The sequence below is a fragment of the Hypanus sabinus genome, chromosome X2 (assembly GCF_030144855.1).
Source record: "Hypanus sabinus isolate sHypSab1 chromosome X2, sHypSab1.hap1, whole genome shotgun sequence".
Taxonomy (NCBI): Eukaryota; Metazoa; Chordata; class Chondrichthyes; order Myliobatiformes; family Dasyatidae; genus Hypanus; species Hypanus sabinus.
The window spans coordinates 17,184,149-17,200,448 of NC_082739.1; the positions used below are offsets into that span (position 1 = coordinate 17,184,149).

The following is a 16,300-nucleotide window of genomic DNA, read 5'->3' on the forward strand; positions in this document are numbered from 1 at the left end:
AGGAACATACACTATTGAAGGTGGAATTAAACTGCCATTTCATTTGAAGAGCATGGCTATAAAATGGAAGTGGGGTGGTCTAGCCAGCAGTTATGGCCAAGCATGTAGAAGAGTGAAGAATTACCACCTTTGTGTACAAGAAGTGGGGTTCGGCCAAGGTCCTAAGTCAATACTTCTCAACCGTCTTCATCAAGGAGAAGATTTGCTTCTTAATGCAAATAGAAGCATTCCAGTGCAGCAGTTTGCTTCAATAGAACTGTTGGTATTTCACACTTATGTTTAAAAATACTAAACAGTTGCTGGTTACTTCTCGAGCAATTCAGGTTTAGCACTGATGTTAGAAAAAAGTCATCCCATCATTTCCCAGCTCTTTGTGGTTTGTAGAAATTAATTGAAAAAAATAACAATGAATTCTCAGCTGATTAGTATCTTATTACATTAGTCATAATGAATCAATAGAAAATGAGAGCTTTGAACATATTTTAGTACTTTTTCTCATTGTTTTATACTTTATTCAATAGAGTAAACCGACCATTCTTGTATTTGGAGAGAGAGGATGAAATATGCTGTAATTGTAAAATATACAGTGCTAGTTTTTAAAAAAGTATCAGTCAGAAAATGTCTTTTTATCAATTTCCAAGGCAGGTAGCTAGTAGGGGGACAAACAAGTTGAAAAGCATAATTTCAAAACACTGACCAAAAATAAGTTGTATTAATTTATGTTTAACAACTAATTAAATGCAATGACATAACTGTTAGGTAGACTGCCTCACATGGTCTTATGATAGAGTAGTTCCCTGATAGAGATGTTAAGGTATTTTTAAGTCTCCCTTGAGGTGAAATGCTGTGTTTACCTGATAAATAAAACACAAGCAGAATATTTACCAAACAGAAAAGCAATAGCAAATCTATTGCACAGAAATAAGAACTTTTACATATACATTTGCCAAAATTTTTGTGCCTGACAGGCATATAGGAGAACTTAAAGCCAACAATTTCATTTGATAGGTGGCCATTATGTTTCTCAAACCAAAGACAGTGTGTACAGTTTGAAAATAACCATGCCCATACATTGCCAGGGACAAAAATACAGTGAACCTATCTGATTGAGCATTCTGCAGCCAGATTGGGTTTATACAATGAACTGTAGCAAAATTAGGGTTCTTACCATCTGAAATGAATGAAAGAGAGGAAGATGGTGATACAGACATCTTTTGCAGCCTCTTTGCTTTCCCTTGGGACTGACTTTGCGACTCCACTTGGATTCCTAGCTTAGCTTCAAGAAAAGGAAAACAAAGGATGACATAAAGCTTTATTCATTACAGGATGGCCAAAACAGTACTGTTGGAAAAGAAACTATAAAGCCGCATTGGTATCTTAAATTGAGCTACAAAGCAATTATTAAGGCTTTACCATCTCAGTAAGTGCTGGAAACATCAAACAGTATGGTAGTTTTAAAGGGAGTATGGGTGAGGCCATTGACTAGAAAGTCATAGCCTTGTCTGTCACGGCAAGTGCACTTCACAGTGGTGGCTGTGCATTTCAGAAGCAGGGTAGAATATGCAGTGACTGGCATATATGGAACATTGACCCAGAATCAGAATCGGGTTAATATCACTGGCATACATCGAATGAAATTAAATGTCTTTGCTGCAGCAGCAGTATAAAGCAATACATAATAATAGAAAGGACATTGAATTACAGTAAGTGTGTGTGTGTGTATATATATATTTAAATTAAATAGCACAAAATAAAAAGTAGTTCATTGGTTCAATGTCCATTCAGAAATTGGACGCCAGATGGGAAGAAGCTGTTCCTGAATTATTGAGTGTCTGCCTTCAGGCTCCTGTACCGTCTTTCTAATGGCAGCAATGAGAAGAGCATGACTTAGGATCTGGGAGTCCTTAATGAAGGATGCTGCCTTTTTGAGATTTTGCACCTTGAAGATGTTCTGGATGCTAGTACCCATCATGGAGCTAAATTTACAATTTGCTGCAGCTTATTTCGATCCTGTGCAGTAGCTCCCCCATACCAGACAGTGATGTAGCTAGTTCAAATACTCTCCACGGTATATCTGTAAAAATTAGCGAATATCTTTGGTGACGTACCAAATCTCCTCAAACGCCTCATGAAGTACAGTCTAGTAAAATATAGGGCATGCAGGAGTGCAATGTATCCGGTAGTTGAATGGTATTGCAGCAATAACTCTGCACTCAGCATTAATAAGACCAAGGAACTGATTGTGGCCTTCAGAAAGGATAAGGGAACAGACATAGAGGGATCAGAAGTGGAAAGAATGAGCAATTTTAAGTTCCTGGGTGTCAACATCTCTGAGGATCTATTCTAGGCTCATGCATTGCAATAATATTTACTCTATTACTTTCAGTTGTTACACAAAGAAGGTGCTTTCTCTTAATCTCCATGCATAGAATTAAAAATCTTTGAAGTCTTTTTGACTTACCTAAGAATTTTGAATTGACAATATAATCATTGTTAAGTAAAGGTGTATAGCGTGATTTGGAGGGACTGGCAGGTCCTGAAAGATGTAAAAAAAAAATTACCATTTGAAATCAATTTTACAAAACACTATAATTAGTGCTTAAGTATTGCTGTGTCCCATGATTAGTGCTGCTTTCATACATGGTGGCTATCTTCCTCCAATATAGAGGGTAAGATAGTGAGATTTAGAGAAGAGTGGAGTCCCCATGTTCTACCAGAGTCACTAAAGATATCAGAAAAAGCTGTATTTCTCCATTTTCCATTGCAAGAATGAACACAATCCTAAGTTTTGTAGTGATACTTTTTAATGTAAAATGTTAATTTGCAAGCATCAGTAGTTTTTAACCCCTTTCCATCTCTCATTTATATTACTATATTTTTATATTTCACAGGTGTGACTTGCAGCTATCTGATTTGAAATGAGTGCTTATTTTCCCTTTGTTATGACAGCTGGAAACATACCCATCACTTTGACTTGCCCATAATAACCCTTTACTTTCCTTTGATGAACCTACTTACTGTTTACACCCAGAAGAACATAGGCCTCTCTTGCAGTCAGGATATCAGAAGCACAGCCATGCTGGGCTTGTAATAGATTTTGCACCTCTCCATGTTCATCTGCTAGACCAATCTCAGCTGAAAGTATAAAAAATAATCAGAAAAGGCAAATAGTGATTTATTTCACAAATTGACAAATTCTTCCTGCTCTTTTATAAAGGAACCCTTTCCAAAGAACTTGTGTTGCTTTTTATTTTACCCTTGGATAGCTAACATCACAGCATTCTCATTTCTTCCAGTCTTGTCTCTATCCTGTTTGTCACAATACCTTCAGAGTAGCCCTGCAATCCTCAAATACAGAACATGCACAGTTGAGCAGCTTTAACATGTGCTACTATATCCAAAGCCAGTTTTGGATGATCAGTTGGACATGACAGGGAGTTGATGACATTTTCATAGAAATTGCAGCTCTCAAAGGATCACCAAATATATTCCCCCTCAATGCAGTTATAAACAAAGTAATATGACAAAGCTTGAGGACTAACATTTTCATATTTACAAATTTAATTTCTCTCATATTTGACTTGCTAAATTTGTGCCCAAGTTTGCACTAGAATATCACCAGCCGATAGTAGTTCCTCTCTGAGATGTTTTCTCCTTCACTTCATCTATTTCAACAGGTGAGGAAGCTTCTGGACACACTAGACACTAGAACACTACAGCACAGTACAGGCCCTTCAGCCCTTGATGGTGTGCTGACCCATATATTCCTTAAAAAAAGTACTATACCCACACTACCCCATAACGCTCTATTTTTCTTTCATCATATGCCTGTCCAAGAGGCTCTTAAATACCCCTAATGTTTTAGCCATTCCTGGCAAGTCATTCCAGGCACTCACAACCCTCTGTGTAAAAAACTTACCCCGATGTCTCTCCTAAACTTACCTCCCTTAACTCTGTACATATGTCCTCTGGTGTTTGCTATTCGTGCTCTGGGAACAGGTACTGGCTATCCACCCTATTTATGCCTCTCATAATCCTGTAGACCTCTATCAAGTCCCCTCTCATCCTTCTACGCTCCAAAGAGAAAAGTCCCAGCTCTGCTAACCTTGCCTCATAAGACTTGTTTTTCAATCCAGGCAACATCCTGGTAAATCTCCTCTGCACCCTCTCCATAGCTTCCACATCCTTCCTATAATGAGGTGACCAGAACTGGACACAATACTCTAAGTGCGGTCTCACCAGAGATTTGTAGAGTTGCAATATGACCTCTCTACTTTTGAACTCAATCCCCCTATTAATGAAGCCTAGCATCCCATAGGCCTTCTTAACCACCTTATCAACCTGTGCAGCGACCTTGAGGGATGTATGGATTTGAACCCCTGGGTCCCTCTGTTCATCCACACTCTTAAGTAACCGACCATTAACCCTATACTCAGCCTTCTGGTTTGTCCTTCCAAAATGCATCACCTCACACTTGTTGGGATTGAACTCCATCTGCCATTTTTCTGCCCAACTCTGCATCCTATCTATATCCTCTTGCAACCTTCAACAACCTACAGCTCCATCCACAACTCCTCCAATCTTAGTGTCATCCTTCTATGTCTAACATTTCTTCATCCGGTTCATTTGATGGTGTAACCTTCCATGCCTTATGTAAACTTGACGATGCTTCATCAAATGAACAGGTGAATTATGAGCAAGATTATGTCAGTTAGCCCCTCAGGTTTGCTCCACTATTTAATAAGGTCATAGCTGATCCAATTGTAACCTTAACTTCTACATTCTTTTCATGCTTTACTGAATCAAGAATCCTACCTACTGTCTTAAAAAAAGTTCAAAAGACTCTCACTTGAAGGGCAGTGGAAAGAGAGAATACTAAAGATTCATGACCCTCAGAAAAAAAATTTTGCCTCACTTATTTTGAAAAAGTAATCCCTCATAAAAGGAAACTTCTTACTGACATTCATTCCAACAAGGCTCCTCAAGATCACATTTTTCCTCTCTCACACTTATATACATATCAATGAATATGACCTGTCTAACTTTTACTCGTAAGATGATCTGCTCATTCCAGCTATCAGGTTCACCTTCCCTAAACTACTTTCAATCTATTTACAGCCTTCCTTAAACAAGGTGGTCAATCTGTATACAATGCCCTATATGACTAAAGTACAACTTCGGTATTCATTTCTTTCAGGAATAATGCTTAACATTCTGTTAGTTTTCCTGATTACTTTCTACACCTGCATGGTAGCATATCTCACAGTATGGTAGATCATCACTTGATTGCTACCCTATTCATTCACAATTGAAACTAGCCCAGTCCAATCAATAATCAGCCTCCTGGTGTGACTCCTTGTACAAATAGAAGACTATCAACTTCAAATGGTGATCATGAACATTAATTTTATATTATTCCATTGATTTATTTAGAATGCACAGTTGCAACGAGATCTGGCTTCAAATCAAAATGATTTCTAATGCAGCGACTTGTTGGGTGCCCATCCTATACCTGTGGTCTGATTATGAAGTAGTAAATGGGCAACTCTGATTTTGATTTCATTTCCTTAATCATTTTCAATCCACCTTTTAGTCTGAACTGTCCTTCATGCCACACAGTTAGAGGCATGGGTGCGTAGGCACGCACCTGACTCCAGCCCTCCTGAAGAATTCCTCTGAAAACTTGCCACCAGTGAAGGTGCCTCCAAGCTCAGCTGATTAAACAATTCATCAGAGAAGATGAATTGTTTATTAATGGTCTTAAATTTCAACAGAACTCTGTTTTTGCATTCACATGCTGCTGCAAGTCTAACATTCCTCTTCCAATGACCCTTCTCTTTTCATAATGGTACCATAAAATTATACCCCAAACTTGCACACACACTGGGACTTCCCTAAGTGATATCACAAATCCTGTGCTTGCTTGACCACTTCTCCGTCAAAGCTGATGAATTGAAATTTAGTTACTTCTAAATGTATATGTTAAGTATTCCATAAATTCTGTGCTCTCACATCTCTTACCATACTCACCAACTCTAACAATCTGTCTCAAGTCCACCATAAAGTTTGCACTGCTTCAACTGGGATAGTTGTACAATTGGACAGAGGACTCGGCTAACAATTTAGAACCCTGAGTTCAAATCCAAACTGAGCAGCTGGTGGAATTTAACTTCTGTTAACTGTAGAGTCAGAGTCAGAGAGTATTATAACATGGATACAGGCCCTTTGGCCCAGGCAGTCCATGCTGACTGCAGTGTCCACTCAGATAGTCCCAATTTCCTGCCTTTGGTCCATATGGAAGCCCTGCTACTCCATGTACCTATCCAAATGCTTCTTAAATGATACTATTATACCTGCTTCAACCACTTCTTCTGACAGCTCATTCCATATACTCACCAATCTGCATGGAAAAATGCCCCTTGGGTCCATTTTTAATATTTCTCCTTGCAGCCTAAACCTATGCCCCTAAAATATTGGACTCCCTATTTTAAAAAAATAAAACATTACATAGTAGTAATGATGACTACAAAATCACCAAATTATTCCTAAAATCTCTTTTGGTCCACTTTGGGAAGGAAGTCTGCCATCTTTCCTTGATCAGACCTAAATCTGCCTGCAAAGCAACCTATGTTTCTGATCCTTTTGCAATGGCCTGACAAGGCAATCATTTCAAAAAGAATTTGAGAGGGCCAATAATACCTGGTCTTGTCAGTGATGCCTAAATTCTGCAAAATATTTAGAATAGACTTATATTACACACCAGGCAAATGGCAAACTGTCAGCTATCTTCTCAGCTAATTGAGATTGTAGATGTGAACATTTATTATTTTAATGCACATTAGCCTCTCAATAATCTAGCTTAATGGAAGCAAATCCTCCCTCTGACGACAAACATGGACAATGCAGAGGACAATGCACAGCACATTAAAAGGCTTCAAAATTATTAACTTATTTAGTTTCTTTATTCTTTTTCATAGCACCCATAGTCACGATGCATCTCTAATTGCATCAACTAATCTATATTCAATAGGCATTTATTACTGTATTTAACATTGACCATCTCATGTCTATGAGTTGGACTGTCCACAAGCAGGAACTCCTCTACTTCTGGGATTTTCCTACTTCTTTGTCAACCAATGGAAAGAAAAATCAAATGAGAAATCTTTTTTTAAAAGTGCATTTTTGATCGGTTTCATAACTCCTCCACATAAGCTGCGAAAGACATATTGTTGAATCCAATTAAAATGAACCTCTTTAGAATCATTTAACATATATACTGATTTCTTAGGGGACTTTCAGCTAATAATTGCTAAGCAAATAATTAGGTAGATGTCAAACCCTAAGCCTCAGAATGAACTATTTTAATTAGAATGTTTACTGCATAAGCTTTCCTTCCTCTCTTCAGTCTCCCTACACTCCTTTGCAATGAAACGTCTTTAAATAGTACACAAAAGTAGTAAGAGATAGCAGATTTTCTTACTGACCCTCAACATTTTCCATCCACTCAATGTAGCTTTTGAATTTGTCTTTGTCCCTCCTTCACCACAACTGGAACTGAAAATGCACTGTGCTGAAAAATTCATGCAACATTATTTGTCGGTCATTGTCAGCTAGTCAAGTCAAACTGTGTAATGGATCTCCTTCTAAATAATTTAAAAAGAATATGACACCTATTATAAGCAGCCTAAGGCAATTTCTAAAATACAAGGCATACATTCATCCCAAAGAGTTAGATGGATTTACATCATTATTGGAATCACACTGAGGAACACTGGAAACACATTAATTACAAATGGAACCTCTTCCCATCTCTATCATGGGGATTATGACAAAATGAATAATTCCTCTTACCTTCAGTCTCGCAGTGGCAGCTCTGCTTGATGTAATCCAACAGAACTCGGGTCTTGCAAAATATATTGAAATGAGCATGCTCATTATCTACAGTATACATAAATAAGATTGCTAAATTAATTATCAAAAAAATTCAGATGGTTTTACCTGTTGCTATTGTGATGTAGAATCAGAGAATTCGAAAAGGTACTACCACAGATTATTTCAGAAGATCAAACTGGTTTCATTAAGAATCGGTATTCTTTTTTTAATGTTAGAAAATTGATTAATATAATTCATACTTCATCACCCACAGTCCCAGAATGTGTTATCTCATTAGATGCTGAAAAAGCCTTTGATAGAGTTGAATGGACATATTTATTTAATGCATTGAGAAATTTTAATTTTAGTCCTAATTTTATATCATGGATTAAACTAATATACTATAAACCTGTTGCTTCTGTTCTTACAAATAATTATAGATCCTCCTTTTTTCAATTATCTTGTGGTACGAGACAAGGTTGTCCTTTAAGTCCTTTATTATTTAATATTGCGTTAGAACCTTTAGCCATTGCTATTCGTGAATCTTCTAATATTTTTGGTATTACCCGTAATGAGAAATTATATAAATTATCACTTTATGCTGATGATTTGCTGTTATATATTTCTGATCTTGATAGATCTATTCCCACTATTTTATCCTTGTTGGCTCAATTTGGTAGTTTTTCTGGTTATAAATTAAACTTAGATAGGAGTGAATTATTCCCTTTAAACGCGCAAACTTTATTGAATGACAGGATTCCATTTAAAGTTGTTACTGATAATTTTACCTATTTAGGTATAAAAATTACCAAGAAATATAAAGATTTATTTAGACTGAATTTTTTACCTATGCTTCTTCAAATACAACATCTTACTACAAGATGGTCTCCCTTATTCTTATCATTAGTTGGTCGGATTAATGCTATTAAAATGATGATTTTACCGAAATTTTTATATTTATTTCAAGCCTTACCAATTTTTATTCTTAAATCCTTTTTTGACAACATTGATTGAAAAATTTCCTCATTTGTGTGGCAAAACAAAAACCCCAGGTTAAGTAGAAGGCAATTACAAAAATCTAAAAAAGATGGTGGTTTAGCTTTGCCTAACTTTAGATTTTATTATTGGGCGAATAATATTCGTAACCTAACGTATTGGAAATTAGATTTGGACTCATTATTGTGTCCGCAGTGGGTAAATTTGGAATGCAATGAAGTAAAGGGATATTCTTTATTCTCTGTTCTTGGTTCTTCTCTTCCTGCTGATTTAGTTAAATTTAATAAACAGATATCTAATCCTGTTATTAAACACACATTACGAATTTGGTTTCAATTTCGGAAATTTTTTTACTTTGAAAAACTTTGTGCTTGATAGCCCTATTTTATTTAATTTTTTCTTTAAGCCTTCCTTGACAGATCAAGCCTTTAGCATATGGAAAAGGAAAGGTATAAAATGTTTTCGTGACCTTTTTTTTTGAAGGTACTTTGATGTCTTTTGACCAACTTTCCAATAAATTTAAATTACCTAAATCTAATTTCTTCAGATATTTACAAATCAGAAATTTTTTACATAAAGTTTTACCATCTTTTCCCAACTCAACTTCAACGGATTTCTCAGATTTGATTTTTACCTTAAATCCTTGTCAGAAGGGATTAGTTGCTTTTATTTACAACATGATTATGAAGATACAACCAGAGATGTCTGATAGAATTAAACAACAATGGGAAAAAGAACTTCGATACAATATACCAACAGATAAATGGGAAAAAATTTTACAAATGGTTAATTCTTCTTCTATATGTGCTAAACATGCTTTAATACAATTTAAAATTGTACATAGAGCTTATATGTCTAAAGATAAACTTGCTCGATTTTATTCTCATATTAACCCTCAATGTGATAGATGTCATTCAGAAGTGGCTTCACTGACCCATATGTTTTGGTCATGTCCCACTTTACATAACTATTGGAAGGACATATTCGTTACCATTTCCTCAATTTGGAACATCGATTTACAACCTAACTTTATTACTGCAATCTTTGGTATACCAAATGAGGATGGTAATCAGTTTTCTCCTTCAATCAGACGAATGATTGCTTTTGTAACATTAATGGCCAGAAGGTCTATATTACAAAATTGGAAAGAAGTAAACCCTCCTACCACGTCTCAGTGGCTTTTTCAAACTATTTCTTATCTGAGTTTGGAAAAAATTAGAAGCACTATTTTTGACTCGTCAATTAAATTTGAAGTAACTTGGGGACCGTTCATCCGACATTTTCATATGAATTAATTTGGCCTTTCCCAGACCTTCTCTCTGTTTATTCTTGTTCAGGTATGGAGTTCCGGAGTTCTTTGACACTATCATATACTTATAAACTGTTATTATTGCCCATGTTAGTTTTAGTTTAGTGTTTGTTTCATATATATATTTTCTTTCACACATCTCTAATTTTTTTTTCTTTTTCTTTTGATGATTAGTTTTGTTTTTTTTCATATATAATTATATAGACTTGATTGATTAATGTACTTTTTTGTTGTTGATGTTTAATAGGATATCATTATCCTATTATTAATGTAATCTTAAGTCTATTGTATTCATAACCTATTCATTATTATGTTATGTTGTTTTATATTTATATGAAACTCAATAAAAAGATTGAAAAAGAAAGAAAGAAGAAGAGAATTCATTAAGCCCAATTACTCTGAACCTGATCTGCTGGCTGAAGTCACTGCCTGCACTGTCCAACTACTTGACAAGTATCTTGCAAATATAACCTAAATTTTGTAGAAAGCCCCAACAGTTCATTGGCCATCAAAAGTAATTTAACATCAAAGATATTTAAAACCTATCCAGGCAGCTTGAATAATTGAATAAAATATACAAGTTATTAGTGCAGTGACTTCAATCAAATGAGTGATGTTGCTCATGATAGAGACTTCAATCACTGGACTGGATGCAAAGTACTTTCCTTGAACATGGCTAGGCCCAGTTACTCAACAATAATCAATTTTATTTGAGTATTAAGTTACTTCTTATTCCCTCTCCTTTACAAAGGAAACATTTATGATGTGTGCTTATTATTAGCAAAATCTGCAGTTCAGAAAATCATGGAAACAAACAGAAACAGGCACTCTTGGCCCATATCGTCCAAGTCACCCATAATGCCCATCTACAACAGTTCCATTTGTCTGCTTTAGACTATGCATTTTTCCCACAAAAATACCTGCCCAAACACTTTTAAAATACTGCGTTGTATCTGCCTTCAGCTCATTCCAGATATTCACCAGCCTCTGTGAAAAACCTATCCCTTATTTATTACCCACCTGAGTTCAATTATGGTTCTACCATGGCTTCAACTGGCCATTTGCAATTCCTGGGCCCAAGATATTTAATCAATACTTTCTGTATGGCTAAACATGGATATCAACTTGAGCAAAGATTCAAAAAAGTAACATTTGGCATAGAAAATATTCAAAAAACAGAGGGGGTTCAAACCACTAGTTCTTGTTCATATTCACTTACAAATTTTACAGCTGTGATAGGGAACAGGAGCTGCATTACCTATGGCTCATTTGGGAGAATAAGGAGGTGATAGGCAAGATAGGAAATCACACTCAAGTTGTAGGTGGCAGATAATTGAGCAACTGTCAGGAGAGGTAAAGGGAATAGGCCAAGTACACCTGTGTCCATTCCCCTAAATAACAAGCATAATGCTTTGAATACGTTGGGGGTCAATTTACCTGAGGAAAGCTGCAGTGACCAAGTCTCTGGCACTGAGTCTGGCTCCATGGCTCAGAAAGGAAGAGTAAGAGAGCAGAAGTGATGGGGGATTCAATAATTAGAAGAACAGACAGGAGATTTTGAGGATATTAAAGAGACTCCCAAATAGTATGTTGCCTCCCAGGTGCCAGAGTCAGAGACAACTCAGATGGAGTCCACAATGTTCTTGGGAGGGGGTGTGACCAGCCAGAAGCCATGGTACATATTGGTACCAAAGACACAGGAAAAGAAATAAGCTTCTGAAGACAGAATATAAGGAACTAGCTAGGAAACTGAAAAACAGGATGTCATGGGTAGTAATCATAGTAATCTCTAGGTTGTACCACGTACCTGTCAGGGTTCAAATAGAATAATTTGACAGATGAATGTGTGGCTGAAGAATTGGTGTAGGGGGCAGGGTTTCAGATGCGCAGATCATTGGGATCTCTTCGGCGGAAGGTATGGCCTTTACAAAGTGGATGGGTTACACCTGAACTCTAGAGGATCAATATCTTGTGGGCAGGTTTGCTAGAGCTGTTGGGGAGGGATTAAACTAGTTTGGCAGGGTGATGGGAAACAAAATGACAGGGCTGAGGATGAGGCATTCAGTGTAAAAATAGATGCAGCCTGTAGAGAGATTGTGAGGAAGGATAAGTAGTGGATAGGGCATAACTGCAATCAGTTGGATGGGTTGAAATGAGTCTCCTTTTAATGCCAAAAGTATCAGAAACAAGTGTGATGAACTTAGTGCATGAATCAGTACATGGAACTATGATGTTGAGGCCATTACAGAGATTTAGCTGCCACAAGGATAGGAATGGCTGCTGGGTGTTTTGAGGTTTTGGTGAATGCTCTTATTAAGGACATGCCATTCCTCGCCCACCTCCCCTGGCTTCAGGCATAAATCCAACCCCCCCCCCCCCCCCATTCTTACCTGCTTGTTTTCAAAAATATGTAGAAACTGCCTTGGCATTCTCTTTAATTCTACATGGCCCCTTTTTTGCCCTCTTACTTCCTTAAGATTTCTCAAAGACTCTGTTCATTTTCAGTTTCCATCTCCTTAAGTATGCTATCTTTACAATTACACTTGGCCTTAGCCATCATACAGGATTCCCGAACCTTGTCTTTCTTCTTCACAGGAACATGCTGGTGCTGAATTTTGTTCAGCTGACCTTTAAACAATGCCTACATGTCGGATATTACCTTGCTCAATATTCTGCCCCATGTAAGTCTCTGGCACTATGGGAATCTCTCTCAGTGTTGGGAAAAATGAAGGAGGTGGTACACAGTTTAAATTAAAACCCAATGTACCCAAAGAGGTAGGCAAAAATGAGGAAGGGAGTACCTAGTGCTCCTTTTAATCCTTTCTTTTTTAGTAATTTGTAGAACTTTTGTGCCTTCCTGCTGGTTCACAGGTGTCCTGGAGCCAAATGAACACTGCATTGAAAGGCTGCATACAGTTTGCAGTTTAATTATCAAAAGAAAAAGTTTCTTTTTTGTTTACTTTTAATTGGTAACATTAATGACCAACAGATAGCATCTAAGATTAAAAATTAATGAAGCACAATAATGGCATAGATACATAATCCAAACTATGATTTAGATGTTACTGATGTGAATAAATGTGCAGACAATTGCATTACAACCCCATTATTGTACACCTTCCTGTGCTGTTGCTTGCTCAGCCTGCATTTTAGAATACAGTTAGATGTAGTTAGCTGAGACATTTTACTCTACTTGGCAGATCTACAGTATTATTATTAACTATTACCACATAGAGCCACAGTATTCTGTGTTTAAAATGAAAACACTGTCAGGGAAAGAGGCATTATTTTGACTGTTTAAAAGGTTCTTGCACTTACCTCCAAACAACACTGTGATAAACATGATACCTTGTAATCACCACAGAAAAATTCTAACAAGATCTTGAAACTTTGCCAGGTAAAAGTTAGGGCATCTGACGATAACTGTGGCATTCGTGCAGCTTCGAACGTCAGAGCAAGACTGAACATGTTGCTGTGTGTTCTGAATATAATTAAATGATTCAGCAGAAGCAAACTGTGCTCATTGAGTAAGTAAGGTTAAATATAGTATTCCATTATTTATTAACAAAGAGCAGTTCAAAGCATTAATTTCACAAAGCATACAGTTAAGTAAAAAAGGTCATTGTAGAGTTGGCTTTAACTTGTCAATACTGTATTCAGAAGTTGTCAGGTTTTATTTTATTGAAAGCCATTTTACCAGAATGAAAAAAAAAACATTCTGTTCTGTTCCGTGGATCTTCAGAACTTGAATTTATTTCACATATTGAGTAAACGTGACTTAATACCAAATCATTTTTCCTTGCAGTACTACTAACTCAGAAGAGCTATCTCTTCAAATCATAGTCCAGGACTCAAACAGATTACTTAGATTGACTTATCTGTGTAGGAATCAGGGGAATCAGGGAATACCGTTGTGGTGAACCACATATACCCGTCTGGACACTCCCCCTGTTGACTGCTCCTGTGGCTCCTCCCACAGACCCCTGTATAAAGGCGATCGAGGCCTGAGCCCGGCCTCTCAGTCTCCAGGATGTAGTATGGTGGTCACTCACTGTTTGTTCCTTCTTCCAGTCAATAAAAGCCGATATCTCGCCTTGTGTCTCAGAGTGAGTTATTGATGGTGCATCAACCGTGTTGCTGGAACCTACTAAGCAAGATATTAAAGCAAGACATCATGATGATGGTGGCATCCATCTGTCTCAAGGGACAATGGAGAGCAGCGCTGGAGTGACCTCTCCAGGACACAAGCCTGGCATAAGGAATGGAGATCTGGCAGTACCCAATTGTCCAAATCCCCTTTTGGCCTTACTGATGTAGTCCAAAGGAAAGCTTATGAAGCAATACATTTGGCACCACCTTGGCTGCAGGAGCTGCCGGAAGGAACTCAGTGATATCCAGCTGCCTGAGGGACTCCACTCTTGATTTTCTGTCTGGGCTTACTCCTGTAGCCTTTGTCTCTCCCAAGGCTGACCACAAGGTTATTTACTCATAGCTGGGGAAAGCAAGACATAATCTACAGAGAATAAAGGATATCATACATCTGTTGTGCATCAATAGCTAATGTGGGTACATACAATAAGTTTATATCACAAGGAGCAGAAAAAAAAACCCAAAATCAATATCCTTTTCCCAGTAAATAATTAGTGAATTGTTGCCTTGCTGTTGCAGCATCTGGGATACCGTGTATAATCACAGATAGATATACCTGTAAGTGGCAGACAGTCCACTTTTTACAGGAACAGTATTGTTCCTGTCAACATTCTACGCCAAAATGAGAAATAAGCGGAATCATACTCACAGAAGCAGACTTTCCAAATTACTGCTTTGACAAGTCTGCTAATTGATACTATTCATGTGTCTTGGGTTCACTGAATATTGTAGAATTCAATGGTATTACTTCAAAAAATATATAGACACTGAGATTAACATTGTAGCAGCTGAGATATTTTAATTTATAAAGCAGATTATCAGCACTTCAATACAATTTACCATGTTTTTCAATGAATATTATCATAACTATAATGCTACAACAGAAAAGAAAGACAAGTTTGAAAAAGGTTTTAAGCGGAATCCAAATTTTTGACAAACATATTAGTATCCAATGTCTCAGTTTAAGCACAACAGTGGAGCATATTAACAGATTTGGAACAGAACAATCACATCAAAACATGATTATTTTTGCAAGCTCATGTTTCAAAATCCACTCACTACCTTCTGTTCTCAGAGACCATCAGAAATAACTGTACGGCAGGACAACAGTAACCAGTGTCAATCATAAGATCATGCGGATAGACAGAGGCTTTTTCTCAGGGCACAGTTTTCAGGTGCTGGGGAGTAGGTACAGAGGAGATGTCAGGGGTAAGTTTTTTAACACAGAGAGTGGTGAGTGCGTGGAATGGGCTGCTGGTGATGGAGGCGGATGCAATAGGATCATTTAATAGACTCCTGGACAGGTACATGGATCTCAGAAAAATAGAGGGCTATGGGTAACCCTAAGTAATTTCTAAGGTAAGGACATGTTCGGCACAGCCTTGTGGGCCGAAGGGCCTGTATTGTGCTGTACGTTTTCTATGTTTCTATAAGATATAGGAGCAGAATTAGGCCATTTAGCCCAGTGAGTCTAGCCACCACTGATTTATTATCCCTCTCAAACCCATTCTCATGCCTTCTCATCGTAACCTTTGACCCCGAGTAATCAAGAACCTACCAACCTCTGCTTTAAATATACTTAATGACGTGGCCTACACAGCTGTCTGCCACAACGAATTCCAGAGATTCACCACCCTCTGGCTGAAGAAATTCCTCCTCATCTCCGTTCTAAATGGATGTCCTTCTATTGTGAGGGTGCGCCTTCTAGACCTAGACCAGGCATGGGCAAACTACGGCCCACGGTCCATATGCGGCCCGTTAAACTTTTTAATCTGGCCTGCAGAACTTGATGAAATTATATTAATAAACCTTGTTAACGTTTTTTCCCCGCAATTCTGGCGTTTTCCCAATAGATGATGCACTCTATATACATTGACCTTTGTTGAGGTGCAGCGTATTACTCCACATTTGCGCTTTACTTTGTGACCTTGTGGCGACCCATTTCCTGGCACATCCGAACCGGCTCACAATTAG

General features: G+C 37.4%; 1 protein-coding gene across 4 annotated transcripts in view; it reads right to left on the bottom strand.

The window, feature by feature from the left end:
• Positions 1–13,650, bottom strand: part of LOC132385197 (uncharacterized) — a 39,006-nt gene extending 25,356 nt beyond the window's left edge. For 3 of the 4 annotated variants that reach the window (XR_009509109.1, XM_059957093.1, XM_059957092.1), the window contains exons 1-5: positions 13,496–13,650; positions 7,852–7,938; positions 3,019–3,135; positions 2,462–2,536; positions 1,169–1,276 (exon numbers count right to left, since the gene is read on the bottom strand). Coding sequence is in view for 3 of the 4 variants with exons in the window: in XM_059957093.1 (XP_059813076.1) it covers positions 1,169–1,276; positions 2,462–2,536; positions 3,019–3,135; positions 7,852–7,938; positions 13,496–13,520 (412 nt within the window). In the remaining variant the exon portion in view is untranslated. Of the gene's footprint in view, positions 1–533; positions 855–1,168; positions 1,277–2,461; positions 2,537–3,018; positions 3,136–7,851; positions 7,939–13,495 lie in introns of those variants that run through there. The other variant, XM_059957091.1, reaches the window with a different exon arrangement.
• Between the last annotated feature and the right edge of the window lie 2,650 nt (positions 13,651–16,300).